General features: G+C 32.2%; 1 protein-coding gene across 15 annotated transcripts in view; it reads right to left on the bottom strand.

The window, feature by feature from the left end:
* The window catches only part of LCORL (ligand dependent nuclear receptor corepressor like), a 112,940-nt gene that overhangs the window by 12,109 nt on the left and 86,508 nt on the right, over window positions 1–14,323 (bottom strand). For 7 of the 15 annotated variants that reach the window (XM_053672477.1, XM_053672479.1, XM_053672478.1 and 4 more), the window contains one exon: window positions 2,579–7,404. The exons of 2 other annotated variants lie outside the window; for them this stretch is intronic. In XM_053672477.1, the coding sequence (XP_053528452.1) occupies window positions 2,579–7,404 (4,826 nt within the window). Of the gene's footprint in view, window positions 1–844; window positions 1,826–2,578; window positions 7,405–8,092; window positions 13,978–14,323 lie in introns of those variants that run through there. 6 more of the 15 variants (XM_053672486.1, XM_053672485.1, XM_053672483.1 and 3 more) reach the window with 5 other exon arrangements.

Below are 14,323 nucleotides of genomic sequence, written 5' to 3'. Positions count from 1 at the left end.
GATCCTAGCACTCACCTTTCCACCGGAGTTGCCTATTCATGGTTAACTCCATGATAAGCGCTGAGAGCATGAACCATGGCTTCAACCCCTAAAACATTTACTATCCCCCTTAAAACATCAAATACACTCTATTTGTTAGATAAATAAATGATGTAGGTCTTGGTTACCCAATTAGATGGAAAGGAAACTTTTTGACCATTCTACAGTGCCTAAGAGCATATTGTAGGCATTCACTGAATACCTGTTGAACTTAGAATGAAATTGTATTTCTTTTTCCTCCTTTCCATTTCTACAGAGATACAGCAGTACAAATGTAGTGAAGTATAAATCTTAAAGCTTCTGAGTATTAAACTATATCTGAACAGTTAATTTTGAAATGTATGAAAATAAGACACTCATTGTAGAAGCAAAACTTTTCCTCAATAGAAATAATGCATAATTCATTATATACATACATTGCACTAGGAATTTTTCTAGAAAAGTCCTATTGTTAAAAGTTTCTCAGGTCTCCAGTCACTAATTATTCTACGAAGAACAAAAACACATATAAAACTAGTAATGAATTTCAGTGTCATTTCCAAAAAGGCAAAAAGAAGTATGAAATACCCAGAATGAGAAAAAAAAATAACACCTTAAAGAACATTTAAAAATCAGATAAATATAACAAATATTGTCTTAAATACAACTTTATAAAGATGTCCTTGACTGATTAAATAAAAGAATGTTAAAAATAAAGAAGGAAAGTTATCAGTAAAAAGATAAAACTTTAAGCAGAACAGGAAATAGTACTAATAATTTTTAAAATGAGAAAAGGTGAAAAACAACTCTAAATGTACTAAACTTGTTTTTACATGATCACAAAATGACTTTGAAATTACTCTGAAAAGTAATAATCAGGCATCTTCCATCTTATTTTTTAGAGTAATCTTGTATTTAGTAAGATGAAAAAATCATTAAAATAAAAATTTTGTATTTATACCATAGGAAGATACAATGGTTAAGAAGCTGAAAGGACAAAATACAGTTCTGTTGTAAAATGAGTTAATCAAACTACCTTGCTGACTTCCTTTGGTAAACTTGAACAGCATGAAATGAGGATGGTATAGAGATTTAAAAATGAAACACATTCTCCATTCATGACAGTCTTTTAAAAATGTGTGTATATTTTTAGGTGAATTGTAATTTTTTAAAAATCACTACCAGGCTTCCCTCTTTTTTCCTGACATTCTATTTGTTATAGTTACTTCTAGTTAGCCTGAAGGCAAGAAACACAGGGTATAATTTTAGATTTGATATTTTTTCATAATGAAGACTCTAATTTTAAAATTTTAATCATTGCATGTTAGTTAAAAATTTTAATCCCTGCATGTTAGTTTGGATACTACCAAAACAGGCATTTTAAAATTGCTTAGTTAAATAATTATATTTTGGCATTCGTAATAATCTTACACATTAAAACTCCAGATTAAATGATTGCTTTTAATATTTTAACATAAGACCTGAGAGTACTTTAGCTTTTAAAAAAGTTTTAAAGGGTTGAAATAAAAGCCATCACTACCTACCCAACCCCCAGAAAAATCCCCTAAAATATTCAATGTGACAAGCACATGATAAACTATCCTTAAATTTCCACATGTAGCCTGGTACTCGTTCGTGTCAGGAGTAGGCAAGCAGCACTACCTCGCTCCTCTGCGTCTTGAATGTCTAGCACTTCACAGTACGCCGAGTCCGAACTGGCTCCATTGGCCACTACAGCGTTCATGTCCCATTCTTGCCAGGTTCTAAGAGTAAGTCTCCCCGAGGCACCGATGTCAGGTTAGTATAACTGAGGAAAGCATGTAATTGCTGACTTAATTTCAGTTTGCAACACCTTAAAATTAGCTGTATAGCTAATTTCTCCCAAGACAGACTATGGATTGTCTTTGGAAAGAAATGCTCATGGGATCTAGTTCAGTGTCTAACGTGGGAAAAAAAAAAAAAACTATTCAACAAGCTTGCTGATTTGTTGGGGGGAAAAAAACTTCCCTGACACTGTTTAAATAAGCAGAGTATTAAAGTGGTTTGCAAAGCAGTACCAAAGAGCATAGTAAGTTAATGGTGAGTGTGAGACTGGTATCCTAGAGTTATTACGCACGTTACAGCCTTTCCTTTTTTTGACACGGTCTGGTCTCTGATTATCAGACAATAAATATACATTCGTCAGTAGTGCAGTAGTTAAGTTTTAGACAGTCACTTGGGCATATTTATCTGTCAAACTGTCTTCTGTATTTATATTAGATCAAATGCAAAAGCAGATAATATAACTTTATATTAATGATACACATTTAGAGGCTTTCCATACCTCTACTAAATATATTTGAATTTGCTTGAAACCCTGGACACATTACAGGTGGGGAAGTGCACGGGCACATTTAGCAGCACCTAATTTCGTGAGTTTCATACTAGGTGCCAAGAAATTAGGTTGTCCAAATATTTTGGAAATGAAAACTAAATCAGCTGTTTCTTTTCTACCCATCAGTTTATGCTTCACTCAAGGCACCTACAATGAAACTTTAAAATTAAGTAGAGAAAAACTTACCTAGTTGGGATTTTGAATAAAAGTTTGCCATTTGTCCACTGTTGCAAGACTGTCGTTTATGTCTTTTTGTTGACATTTCTGTGGTCTTCCATGGAGGTCTTTTTCTTTTGTTCAATTTGCTAAGAACTTCAGAACTATCGGAAGGAGTCTTGTCATAATTAACACATTTATTTAATTTACTATTGTCAAGTTGGCCAGGAAATTTATCAGCTGCAGGACTATTAACCTTAGCATTTTCTATTTCTTTAGGTTGTTTTTTAAAAGAATTTTGCCTAGCAGAATGGGATCTTAAAGTAAAACGTTTTGATTCTTCCATATGAGCCTGATGATTACTTCCACTGGCAACAGATTCAGGAGAATAAATAACTGTATTTAGCTTAAAAGTATTTTTGTGTTCAAGATAGTTGATCTTCCTCAAAAATATTCTACAATCTTTTAAGGTTTTTGATCTCCAATTATTTGGGCATATATTTCCTAGTCCTGGTCCCTTTTCAAAATCTTTTTGGCTGCAACTTGTTCCATTTTCTTTTGCTTCTGACTTAAATTTATTCTCTAAGCTGGCATGTGTTTTAAAGTCAGACTTTGCCACTCTCTGTTGCAAAAAGCCACCCCTGATCTCAGGTGGCAAAATAAACTGATTATCTACCGTGTTTTTCCCTTGGAGTGGGATGTCAGCGTTTGGACCCCCCTCAGTCTTACTTAAAAATTGGTTCTGGCAGAAAAACCTCAAGTTCCTCCTTTTAGAGATCCAATCAACTGTTCCACGGGTGTGCAGCTTTCCCTCTCTTCTCCACCTTTCATGTTGCAGCCTCTTAAACTCAGTCCTTTTGAATCTACCTAGTGTTAAATTACTTTTCACATTTAAGAGTGGAGAGCTAACCATTTTATGTAGTATATGCAACTTCCCTGATTTTGAAGGAGAAGATAGTGCAAATTTTTTAAAGTGCTTTTTGAAGGGGCTGGTATTAAAATCAGAATATTTGGTCCCTAATTTAACTCCTCTGGTATTTATTACTTCTAAAGGGTTTCTAGCATTTGCTTTTCTAACTAGTGAAAGAGACTGTGTTTCTGTTGTTTGCATAAACCAGGTACACAGATCATTCAAATCATATTTTTTCTGAAAAAGCATTTTTACAGGTGAGACTTCAAGTTCTAAAAGACAGGTTTTCAAAGGGCTAGCTATTTTGCAATCATTACTTTCAGTGTGTTCCCTTTTTTTATGAACACAATTTTCAGCTTCATCTCCACTCACTTGCACCCAAGCATTTGTTATTTGCTCAAATCTATTGTTTAATTCTTCTAATAAGGAATCGCTTGAAGTAGAAGCAGCCCACCATCTGAGCAAAGGGTTTGATGAAATTATGGGGTCCAAGGATATTTCAGAAATGGGTCTTAATTTGTTATCTTCCAAAAATTTTTTTGCATTCCTTGAATTTCTAGCTCCTGGTGTACCCTTGGGAGTGACTTTTATCCTTGACTGCCTATGTTTTTCCTTCTGACTTTTACCCTTCTGCAAATGGAGTTTATATGATTTATGGAGCAGAGTATTTCTATAAATAAGTGAACTAGAAGATGCTAATGAATGTAAGAAATGCAGAGATGGTTTTCTATCCCTAACAGAATGTCTCAAAGGTATAGCAGCAACCACACTTTTTGATCCATTCTTAAATATGTCAGGTTCGCTGGGCCTTGTATCCGTCTCACTGCATTGGTGAGCATACTTTTCTTCAGGCAGACTTTTCTCCAACATATTCTCTTGTTGTAAAGGAGGTAAGCAGCTGCTAATACTCACTTCTCTCTCCTGAGGTGAAATTCTATTAATAGTTACAGATATACCAGAGATTTTCACTTTTGCAGGTCTACCTGGCTTCCTAATTATTGCCAAAGGCTTCTGATTTGGTCGAATAATGTTCTTGGAAGGTTGAGGTATCACAGACTTGTTCTTGATAGGTCTTATATATTCAAAGCCACACCCTAAGATCTCACTTTCAGTAGTCAAACTTGACACAGCACTTATTGTTTCACCTGAGTCAAGTTCATATTCTCTAATATTTCTCAGATTATCATAGTCAGCTGGAAAATCGGCAGCATTATTGTTTAGAGATGTAACATTGCGTATGTTTATACTTCCTTCAGAAACATGCCTTTTAGTTCTTCTTGACCTTCCATAAATAACAGTTACTGTAATACTCTTTTTATAAATACCTTCTTTTACTTCTGATAGGAGAGATTCTGGGCTTTTCTTTCCGGCACTAAAGGACTCATTTTGGCAAATGGTGATGTTCGTTTGATCAATTTTCGGTTTTGGTGGTCTTCCAATTGGTCGCTTAATCTGTTTTACAACCTGGGGACCTATTTTTTTAGGTCTACCTGGTTTTCTTTTAAAAGATGAATCAGTTGCACTGCTTGAATTTTCCTTAGGTTCTTCTTGGGGCTTATCACTATTTGTATCATCAGTAAACATTTCAGAAGATTCTACAGATTCTTTTCCACTATTAAATTTGTTTAGTTCTATTTGAAGAGTCTCACTATCATTAAGATTGGAACTAAAATTTTCAAAGTTAGTATTTGGAATATCCTTATTTGTTTCTGTTTTTTTTTCAATTATATGATGGTTTGAGCGTTTTTCAGAAGAAGGATGATCAACATTTGATTTAGAATTGCCGACTGAAGTTAAAGTATATTTGACTCCCTCACTGCTTTTAACCTCAGATAAAAACATGAGTTTGATGGGACTAGAATAGGCAGAAAAAGAAGAGCTTTCAATGGCTTTATATTTCGTTGGTACATTCTCAACAGTGGAAATCAAGCTACCCGTATCTAAAATAGATGACTTTTTTAGATTATCAAGTCTTTTTTTATTCAAATCTACTGGAGGCATATGATTGCTTTTCATATTGCTGGATGCTACCACAGATTTTGATAAACTCTGCTCTTTGCACATCATTCTACTTATAGTAAGAGTCATATTTTTACCAGCATTTTGATCTTTACCATCAATTTCTTTCAATCTCTTGGATGCTTTATATCCTTCTGATAATGACTGATTATTCCAAGACTTCTTGGCCATATTTATTGTATCTTCTAAACGCTCCACAACAACTTGTAAATTAGAATTCATTGCAATTTTGTTTAGATCTATATTGTGTGAGCTTTCAATTTGAATAGTTTTCACTTGATCTTTTTTTTTTGTAGATTCAGAAACTTTTTTGGACTTAGGGGATTTTTTGAGAACATAATTATTTGTTACATATATAGAATACCATCCTGGAGGCACAATATTTCGTTTAGTTCTGCTAAAAAATCCAGGAACATCACATTTCAAAGGAGTCTGAGTATTCTCTAATTTTGAGTTCTTATGATTTTGCAAAAACTTTCCAGCTGCAGCTTTCTCCTGTGTATTTTTTATGTTGATTTTCTCAGGTGTAATTTTTTTTAAGCTTTCTGAAAATGTGCCAAAAGCCAAGTTAGTTTCTAAATTATGAAGAGGTAGTTGTAATGATTGTAATGCATAATCTGGTGAAAATGCTATTTCTGCATGATTGCTGTCTTGAAGGTTTTCAGAATTTTGTAAAGAAGGCCCTTGGTAATGACAGAATTCTTCTTTGTTTGTTGAAAATATCACATCATTGCATACCAATTTCCTTGAAATTTTTTCACTGCATTTCTTTCTTATAAAATTTTCATCAAGACTAGCAAGTTCTCTTTTTATTTGCAAAGACTGCCTTCTAAACATAGGTGAATCAGGAGAGTTATGCATTGCAAATAATGTTTCTTGACGCTTTCGAAATCTTGTCTGAATGATTTTATTTTCTACCTTTTTATCATGTTGACTCAGTAATTCCATAAAACTGTAATCACTGGCCTTTGCATTATGCAAGAGGGAGGTTATTAAATCTCTCAACTTTAAATCATTATCTGTATTACAGTCACTGCTAGGTAACTTGATAAGGTTTGTCATATCTGTAGTTTCTATTGATTTTAATTTTTCATTAATACGGTCCATTAAATCTTTAAAAATTACAGTAGTTTCACCTTTTTCATGATTTGTAGTACAATTATTGCTGCTTCCCAAGAGCAAAGAATCCGAGTTACTGGATGCTTTAGTTTTATGTAGTTTATCTTCATGATAACCTTTGTCACTACTTATTTCTGCTGGTGTGAGAAATGGAGGTTGGTTAATATTTGTTTCAAGTCTGTTATTTTCTAAGGCTGAAAGCTCTGAGATGACATCTTTCAATTTTTCAAATCCTTCAGGCTGTACAGGTGATAACGGTGGGGGTGAGGGACTTCGAGATCTACAAATATCTTCAAGACTGACTGCAACATCACTGCATACTTCCTTTGGTGAAAGAGGAGTATGAAAGGCCAACTTTGTAGAGTGAATGTTTGGAAACAGTCCAGAACAGCACCTGTGAGAAGTATAACTGTTTGCAATTCCTCTATTCACTACTGCCTTAATGTGTTCAATGGTTACAGTTTGGCACGACAAACAATGTATATCTTTAATACAGACTGGCAGAGGCACAAAACCAGGGCTTTGTCTTTCATTTCTTAAACACCCTCTTTCTGCCAGCCTATATTCACAATTACAGAATAGACCATGTAAATCATCTTCAATTAGGGACTTTTGAGATCCTGAAGACACAGTATATGATGTATTACAACAGCAAAGAGAAGCAGCATTCTGCTCTTGGACTAGAAATTTCAACATAGCCAAAACTTGTTGCTGGTGATGTATGCATAAAGATTCCAAAACTTTGCTTAATGCTGATTTTTCTTTTTCCATTTTAGTAGCTTCCTCTGATTTTGCATCAACAGTTGAACTAAAAATAAAAATCAAACAAAAAATGAATTACAGCAAAAATACCAACATTATAAGGAGTTATAATTTTAACAGAGTTTGAACAAAAGATATTTTGGTATTGCTGGACTGCTAACTTCTACAGAGCTGTTTACTTTAAGTAAAATGAAGCACTGATGACTATCTCCTATGACAAAGTCTAAGAGTCAAAACAAAGCCCTAGTTTTTTTTATATAAAAGCTGACAATTATAGATATGATTATATTTCCAGATTGCTTGTATTTAGATCTTTGAATATATTAAGAATATTTAATGGAAAGTGCTTCACCAGGAGTTAAAATTTTTGTAAAGTTGACATTTTATAAGTTACTTTGATAATTATCAGTTGGTATTAGTGCCAATAAAAAAAAGAGATGTCTGAGAAAATCTTATCTTTATTTAAAATACATATTCTTTCAAGTTAATGAAAATATTATTAATAAAAGTTTTGCATAATAACAAGAAAAATTAAGGAATTTAGATTTCATATAAATAACAAAATGTCTGTTCTAAGATTAAGCTGTAGGCATTTTAACCTATAAAAATAGAAAATTTAAGCTATTAAAAAATGAAATCTATTTTTAATTGATTTTAAATATTAAAGTAATTACATTGAATCTAAAGGCATTACTTACCTAATTATTTAATTTCAAATGCTGAAAAATGTCCACTGCAGAAACTAATATATGTATCTAACTTTAACTAAGACTCATTATTACTTAGCAACCAATGTAGAAGTCTACAAAATATTTTTAATCCGGCTACCAGCAGTAAGAAGAATAAAATATATAAAAGAATTCTGTTTCAGAAAAGCATCCATTTAAATTAAACATATCACCAAACTCTGTACATGAAAACAGCCTCCCACTCCTGACTTTTTATATTTGTTGTTATTGCTAGAAGCTCCTGGTTTGTAGAATTTAGGGTTGGAATTGGGAAATGCTGATTATGAGTTGCTACAGAAGAATAAGTTTTATTTAATAAAAGGTTATGTTCATGTATATTAAAAATCTGAATTCTTTTAAAATGAAAAGTGGGATTGATTTTATTTTGCTTGCTAAAAATGGCTTAATTTGTCTCACAGATAAGTATGTAACATTTTATTTACATTTTGTAAAAGGGTATTTGAATATGAAAAATACCAAGCAAATTTTGAACATTAGATCAAAATTTTTCTAGTAAAAATAACTTTATTAAATTCAACTAATATTTCACTAAAACTAGCATGTGATTAGACACAGTTATCAAAGTGAGAAAAGATAGGAAATTACAATAAAGTTCACTGCCACCTCTAGACAGATGAAGATATGACATTATCCCAATAACATTTTTTTTCTGAAAATAAATATTGTAAATTTTATCATGATTGGGGTGTATAATGATGGAACTAACTCCCAAGATTCAGTATTAGATAATTCAATAAATATATGTAGGAAACAAGGCAAGAAGAAAAAATGTTAACCATCAATTATAAAAATATAAATAAAATTATGCTATTTTTCAGCCAATTAAAAATTGTAATTTTCACATAAGCAGAAGAATCACCCCCCACAAAAAATTCTGATAAACAAACTTCAAAAGTTTCTTTAGAGTTATTGTATGGCCTATTAAACACATATGTGACTGAACGGTTAAAGATTTTTACATACTTCTCAGAAAAATATACTTCACTGTATTTTAAAGATTAATTTGCTTTCATAACAGTTCCTGAAATGCTCAAATGCTGTTTTCTGTTAGTAAAATCAAGTAAAACAGAGAAATAATATAAATTAATGACTAATGTTAACTATTCTGAAAACCACAAGATTTTTATCTCTCTCCTCTAACATTGTAAGGAAATTTTAAGAGTTTCTTACTCAGTTTTTTACTTCTAATAATGAAATTCCAAAGAATACCATAGTAGCCAGTAATTTCCACCTAATGTTATATGAAGAATAGCTTAATAAAGTTCCTAATTAGATATTGGATTAGAATTCAGATATTTGATAATTAAGTTCTCAAATTATAAGACTCCATAATATGTTTACTTGGCTTCAAATTTTTCCTTTTTCATATTTATTTCTTGCGTGTTTAAATCTCAAAGAAAAATGTAATACATTAAACCTAATATGAATAATAGTTGAAAACGCACAAGTCTCCAATCTAGAATTTATTCCCAAGTGATTAAAGGTTCTAAAATTGTATCTTTCATAGCTTCCTTTGTTTTAATGCTAAAATTTTTTCTAACTTTTTCCTGTTTGATTTATAAACCAAAACATCCTGCCTATTATTGTGTGTTACTATCCGTTTCCCATTACAAATTTTGGTATGGAAATAGTTTTAGAGAAAGTCCATGGCTAATATTTAATCTCAATTAAACTGCTTCCTAGAAGGATTAAAGAAGCCAGTGTAGTCAGTTTTTTCTTTGCTTTTCTTTTTTCTTTTACTGAATGAGTAAATCAATCACACACCAACAGTGTTGTAAATTTAAGTGCAAAAGCATTGAAGTGCTTTACTACAAATTACAACCTAGAAACACGTTAACTGAACAATTAAAATTCATACAATCAGATTTAGATATATAACAACACAAAGTAGGAACAGAATTACAGTACATTTACAACACAAGACAGATACATGAATTCATTAGAAAATATTGTAATAAATAATTCATGAATTATAGTGCAATTGATTTATGCATAAATATAACTAATTGCCTAACAATCAGTTTATATTAACAAAATCTGTCAAAATCAAGGCAGCCACAGAGTTTTACTAAATTACTGCGACAATGAAAATACTGCAATTAAAAAACAAATACAAGTATTTGTACTGTAAACAACTAAAAAAATCAGTCTCACTAAAGTTAGTATACAATTTAATATAAAATTGTCATTAGCTACCAGAAGTGGTTTAAACAACTTTACTGAGCAGTAGTTTTCTAAAAACAGAGGCACTGTTTTTTTCTTTTCCTTTTTTTTTTAAATATAAAATACTTGAGGAACATTCAAATAAGTAGAAAGCACATAAGGGTTGCTTTCACCTTCATTAAAAGTCTGCTGAAACTGGGTATTTCAGAAAATTGTCAATTGATAAGTAGTAACTGGTAACTAAATTTATAAAGTACTTTGAAAGTTTAACATAAAGAACATCTTAATAGAATCACTGGTGAGAAGGGGAACCCATAAATTTCCCTGCCTTTCCTCGTTCATATAATCAAAAGTTAACTCAATAATTAGAAACGTTTTTCCTTTTAAAAGTTATGGGTTGATCATTACCTATAAACTATCAAAAAATATTTAATTTATTATTTCTGACCAAAAATAAATAATACAAGTACTAAAATGCTGCAAATTAACTATAATATTACCTATAAAACTACTGATCACTGTGAAGTCAATAGCAAAATGATCCCTGATTTTATGAATCCTGTAAAGTTTTTTGGTCAGGTCATCTTTTAAATGATATAAAAGAGTTCTGTTAAGTATCCCTTTACTATAAACTTCTCAATCAATTTATTAATGTAAATATAGTGTGAGGAATAAAAAAGTTCAATACAATATAAATATTATGTAATGCATTCAAGCCCCCAAATTTTTGCAAGTAAAATTCTGTATAAAGAGGTCAATAAAATTGTGTGGAAACATTTACTTTATCTTTTACTTTGTTTTTCAGTGTGGGGGAGGGGTAATATATTAAATAATCCAAGTTCTGGCCCTCACAAAATATGGCTTAATTCTTTAAAAAGAAAGATGACCCTGACATCTGCTGTTTTGCAATCTATTATGTATACTTCCTGGGGGGGGGCGGGGAAAAAAGAGCAAGAGGATTCATACCCTACTATGCAGGTAACATTAACAGCTGAAGAGGGTTCAGTATAGATCTAAGAGACCAAATAACTACTTAATTGTTTAAGTTCCCACTCTTCAGTTTCTTTAAATGTATGTAAGCAGTTTTTAAACGTAATAGCTGAAAATCTCTTTAGTATTACATCTGTATGTGATTATTAGATACACACAAACACAAGTGTAACAACACAAGTATTTGACAAGGTGCACTTATTTTTTTTTAAATTCAGCTTTAAGTATTCCTTTTGGATTTAGGAAAACTGGCTTAGAAAAATGATCAGAACCTGAATTTTAACGGAGAAAAGGGGTACTCAAAGAATTTTGAATATATGAAGCAAATCCCCATTCTTTATAATGGAGGCACATGCTTTTATAACATTTTACTACTAAAACTGCATTCTCCATAAATCCAACATGGATACTCTGAACCACATTTTAAAACTGCTATATAAAAATTACTTATCTCTTATGAGTCTGGTAAAAGTTAAAATGCACTGCCCAACTTCTAACTACCCAATTAGTAGAGAGTTTACATTACTGAAAGTTCAAAACAGCTTCAGTGTTAAATATTTGTAAATCTATTCAAGACCCTGAACAAACTGCAAATTTGGTTATTAGCAAAATGATAATGTTCTGCCCACCAAAATGAAATCTGTAATTCATTTTGATAAACTGAAAATGTTTTGAAATGTCACAGCAGCAAATATATTAAAGTTACACTGAGGTTTTTCAATAGTAGGAGTGTGTCACAATCCTTAAAATTTAAAGTAGTCATAACATCAACTAACCAGCACATTTAAACCAAAATTATCATTCTCAAGTTTTTTCTGTGCACATTATAAACATGCTCTAAGTCGCATTCCAACTTTCTTTTCTAACCTTACACATTAGCTTATTTTTCAAATGAAAAACAAAATTAAATTATTTTAATAATTAAATTTAAATTACTTTTTGTCCTTAGTATTCCATCTTATATTAAAAGATTCTATAGCTGCTGGGGTTAACTATGTGTCAGTTTTTTTTAAAAGCATATACCTTATAAACCCCAACATCCTGCTAAATCAACTATTAAATGATAAATATTAAATTTCATTATACATATCATTTAGGGTTTTCTTTTCTATTCCTGGTGGATGCACTTGAGTGCATTTCATATTTCATAGAATGCACTGTAGTGTACTAATACTGTATATATTAATTTTTCTTAGCATGGATATAGCTGTCTGAATTTTGTTGTTTGATGTACTTACAATAACTGTAAGTATGTTAAAATGTTTATAAACTATTAATATCATATTTCCATTATAAGATGGTTCAACTGAATGGCTGGAGTGGTCTTTCACCTATAAAAATGTTTCACTTGACAATTACTCGTTTTCCCACAATGCTTTATGCTATTGACTACTAAAGAAAACCTGAATCTTTTTCATCTATTTATACAAGGATTAAATACAAACTATCAGAATTAAGTAAGCAACTATATAATCTGTCCACAGTGAAAACCCTGAATAAAACTTTTTTCAAAAGGCATGTAAGTGGTTTTTGAACTGTAAAATTTCATGTCTCCTGTCAGAGTGAGCATCTGTAATTCCCACATGTGTGTATATAGACACACAAATACACACCTGTGCATACACACACGCAAACACACATACACACACGCACGTACACACACACAAACATTTTCCTAACAAATAATCTACACAGGCTTGCTGCCGTTTTTGCAGCTGCCAGTCCCTGAATCTGTCATATTATATAACCCAGTGTCTGCTAATCGGAGTTTCTTCTTCGGAGGAGTCTTCAGTGTTCCAGATCTTTCTTTTACCTTGTATTCTAAAGTGCTGTGAGGTACCCCATAAATTCCTTGTGCTTTGGAAACACTCATTTTTCCACTCATTACCATTGCAATAGCCTCTTCCATTATTTCATGATCATACTGCCGATAACGGCCACGTTTTTTCCTGGGTTGCTTATTATCTTTTCGATCCAATCCATCTTCAGTATTTTCAGAGGTTCCATCAACTGTTCCATTTTTAGAATTAAGACACAAAGGAGAGAGGTCCCCATGTAGAAAATAAGAGTCAACACTTGAGTGAGTTATGGGCCCAGAACATTCTATTTTGTTCTGTTTAGGGAGTATATTTTTCAGTTTTTGGAGAGCTGATCCTTCTAGGACTGGAGAGGTTTTGGAAACTTGATACATAACATCCAGCAGACCAGGACCATCAGGTTGTTTGGAAACAGAACTTACTCGTAGCTGAGGAATTTTTAACTGTACAGTAGGATGTGAAGTTTCATACTGTAGGCTTTCATTTTTTTCTTTAAATTGAGTAACCATTTTCTGTAGAGTTAACTGATGGAGGTAACTGGAAGCTGTTGGGAATTTTAATTCTGAGGTTTCAAGTAGATTGAGTTTACTTTTTTCTGTGCGCTCTGCTTGAGCTCTTGCCCACAAGGCTACTTTTTGCAGCACTGCACAAGTTTCTTTACTGTCTTTATATGAGTAACTATCATTGAAATCTCGAGTTTTGTTTTTAAAGGATGCAGGCTTCCCTGCTGGTAAGGCTTCTAAGTGGAGAAGTAAAGTTTTTTGAGGTATGCCATAAAGTATGCCTGCTTTATTTATGTCCAGTGCTCCAGACTGAATGTCTTTCAAAGCTTTTGAGAGCAAACCATCTGCAAACTCAGCACTTCTTTCCACATAGTCCTCTCTGTTTCTGTGTAGTCTCCTGGATGGATGGAATGAAACGATGGTAAACTGATGTATGAGAGACTCTCACACAGCTATGGAAGGGAAGGGTCCACTCCTTTATTATACTCCTTGCTTAGGTAACATCACTGCTTATACTCTTTTAAGTCTGTGAGATGTAGTAGTTACTCCTTATCAAAGCAAACGCTACAGTCCTGGTAGGACAATGTGTCAATCATACGGTGGCCCCAACAGGCAGACCTTCCAAGAACATAAAATCCTAACTCAGTATTTGTAAAAATACTCTCATGATGTTGCTATTCCTCTGACAGATGCTTGCAGAGCAACACTTAGAATTTTTACTTGTACAATTAGAGTTCCATTAT

This window comes from Artibeus jamaicensis, unplaced genomic scaffold, assembly GCF_021234435.1.
Source record: "Artibeus jamaicensis isolate MK-2021 breed Jamaican fruit bat unplaced genomic scaffold, CSHL_Jam_final contig_76, whole genome shotgun sequence".
In the NCBI taxonomy this organism is placed as follows: domain Eukaryota; kingdom Metazoa; phylum Chordata; class Mammalia; order Chiroptera; family Phyllostomidae; genus Artibeus; species Artibeus jamaicensis.
This window is presented reverse-complemented; position numbering and strand designations above follow the sequence as displayed.